This window comes from Galeopterus variegatus, unplaced genomic scaffold (assembly GCF_000696425.1).
Source record: "Galeopterus variegatus unplaced genomic scaffold, G_variegatus-3.0.2 Scaffold1923, whole genome shotgun sequence".
Classification (NCBI taxonomy): domain Eukaryota; kingdom Metazoa; phylum Chordata; class Mammalia; order Dermoptera; family Cynocephalidae; genus Galeopterus; species Galeopterus variegatus.
This window is the reverse complement of record NW_007728034.1, coordinates 84,266-86,384: the sequence shown is the minus strand read 5'-3', so window position 1 is coordinate 86,384 and position 2,119 is coordinate 84,266. Positions and strand designations below refer to the sequence as shown.

Below are 2,119 nucleotides of genomic sequence, written 5' to 3'. Positions count from 1 at the left end.
TAATATTGAATGAAAGAAGATAGAATAATGTATTAGCTTCATATGTGAATGAAGGAAAAGCGATCGTCTATTTCTAGAAGGTGCTAATTACCCTGTTCCTTATTATTAGAGCAATTTGTTACTTCTTATGGTGCCATTGCTTCTCTTACACCATTGCTTCATTACAACATTAAGACAGTTTGTCTACTAAAATGCTGGAAATACTAGTTCTTGATGAATTTTGGCTTATGGATTTATTTTTGATCAAATACGCCTGGCATGTAATTTTTATATTTTCCAGGGAACCCAAGGTCATATCAGCAATGGGTGCACACAGTCAAGGTAATAATAAGCCTTCAAAGTTTCTTCTTCTTTCACCCTAATATATATGGAGAAATGTTCACTAAAAGTATGCTTTTATGCTTATGCTGTTTATTTGCAGCATTTGAAATGTTTGTGTATTTTCTCACGTTTTAAATATTTTTGTTTTATGCCTATATTTATTGATATTCATAAAGATAATTTTAAAATGGAAAGTTTTTGTCCAGAGATAAGTGTCTTGTTTTGAAAAGCAAGATTTTACTGTCACCTTATATTGTATTCCAGAACAAGGATTTAAGTGGAGTAGTAGGATTTGATGGGAATTTTATAATTTCTGGTAATGTGGTTTTGTTAATATGATTTTACATATATATAAGTCTTTTCCAAAAAAGAGAGATGGAAAGAAGGAAACAACAATCACAATAATGCACTGAACTTTCAGAAAGAGAGAACAGAGCTGTGGTTACGATAGGTGGGAAAAGGGGGAGGGGATTAGTGAGAAATTGGTTAATGGACACAAGGAATGATTATGTTCTATAATGATGAACATGCTAATTTTCCTGATTTGATACTCACACATTGTGCCCAGGTATTGATATTTAATTCTATATCCCACAAATATGTTTAATCAATTATTTTTCAATAAAAAAATTAAAAATTAAAAAAAACCCACAAACTGTCTTTGACACATTGAGACTGTTACTCAACATTAAAACAATTGATAAACATTGTATTTCTTTTTTATTAAGCTTTAAATATGTGCATATTGCTGGTTATATTGCTCAAGTCTGTCTGAACTACAAAGATGAAATGATTTTTAAATGATGTATTATACCAACTAAAAGAGCAGAGTAGAAAGTTTACATTTTGTTTGAAATTATTATTGTATATAAAAACTTGAAAACATTAAACATGAAATAATTTTTATAGGTTTTTGTTTAACTGTGAGTAAAGCTCTTTCTCTATACTACTAATAATGCTTTGTTTTGGGAGAATTTGGCCAAAAGTTTTAGAAATGTGTTTTTGTTTTTCTTTTGCAGAAAGGAGGTGCACTATTCAACACAGCAGTGACCAAAGCAACTCCTGCTGTACGGACAGCATATAAATTTGTAAGTTTTCTTTGGATATTTAAAAATTCTATTGATAAAATTACACAATATTTTCCTAGATGATAGACATGTAAATTCAGAATAATTTCTATGTTTCTTTTAGATAAACTTCATAAAAAAGGTCTAGAGTTAATATTGACCAAAGAAAATTCAGTTGTTAAAATTATGTCATTACGTAGATAGGGCATTTCCTTTATATAATCTAAAAATGATTCTTTATTTTATGTCAAAGCTACTAGCAAAATTGTGTAGCAAACTGAAACAGTCCATGATGAGGTACCATTTTGTAAAATTTGATTCTTTAATTCAACAATATATTTTAAATTCTTATTGTGTACTTGAGGCTCAAGTAGAAAACAAAACAGAAAAATATGACAAGATCTCTTCCCTAAATGGTGCATTCGTTCTCCATAATTAAAATTCTTCAGCTATTCTCCATGGCTATTAAAATAATAACAATAACAAAGCAGCAACAATAAATAAATAATAAAGTGAAAATCTCCTTAGTATGACCGCTAAGACTCTTCAGGACCTGGTCCCTCCCGTGTCCCCCTCCATCACCCCCCGTTCCTCTGGACCTTCCATGTCTCTAAAGTTACTTAGCTGCTCCTCATGTCACGAATGCAGGACGTTCTCTTCTATCCTTCTATGAATGTCCTTGCTCGAGCCTTTCCTACTACTTGGAATATCCATTCCTTGCCTTTTTTCCA

General features: G+C 31.0%; 1 protein-coding gene across 1 annotated transcript in view; it reads left to right on the top strand.

Annotated features, from left to right (window-relative positions):
• The window catches only part of DENND1B (DENN/MADD domain containing 1B), a gene marked incomplete at its 5' end in the record, with an annotated part of 253,597 nt that overhangs the window by 219,349 nt on the left and 32,129 nt on the right, over nucleotides 1–2,119 (top strand). Inside the window, 2 exons of the mRNA XM_008579612.1 lie at nucleotides 281–321; nucleotides 1,341–1,409. Of these exons, the coding sequence (XP_008577834.1) occupies nucleotides 281–321; nucleotides 1,341–1,409 (110 nt within the window). The remainder of the gene's footprint in view (nucleotides 1–280; nucleotides 322–1,340; nucleotides 1,410–2,119) is intronic.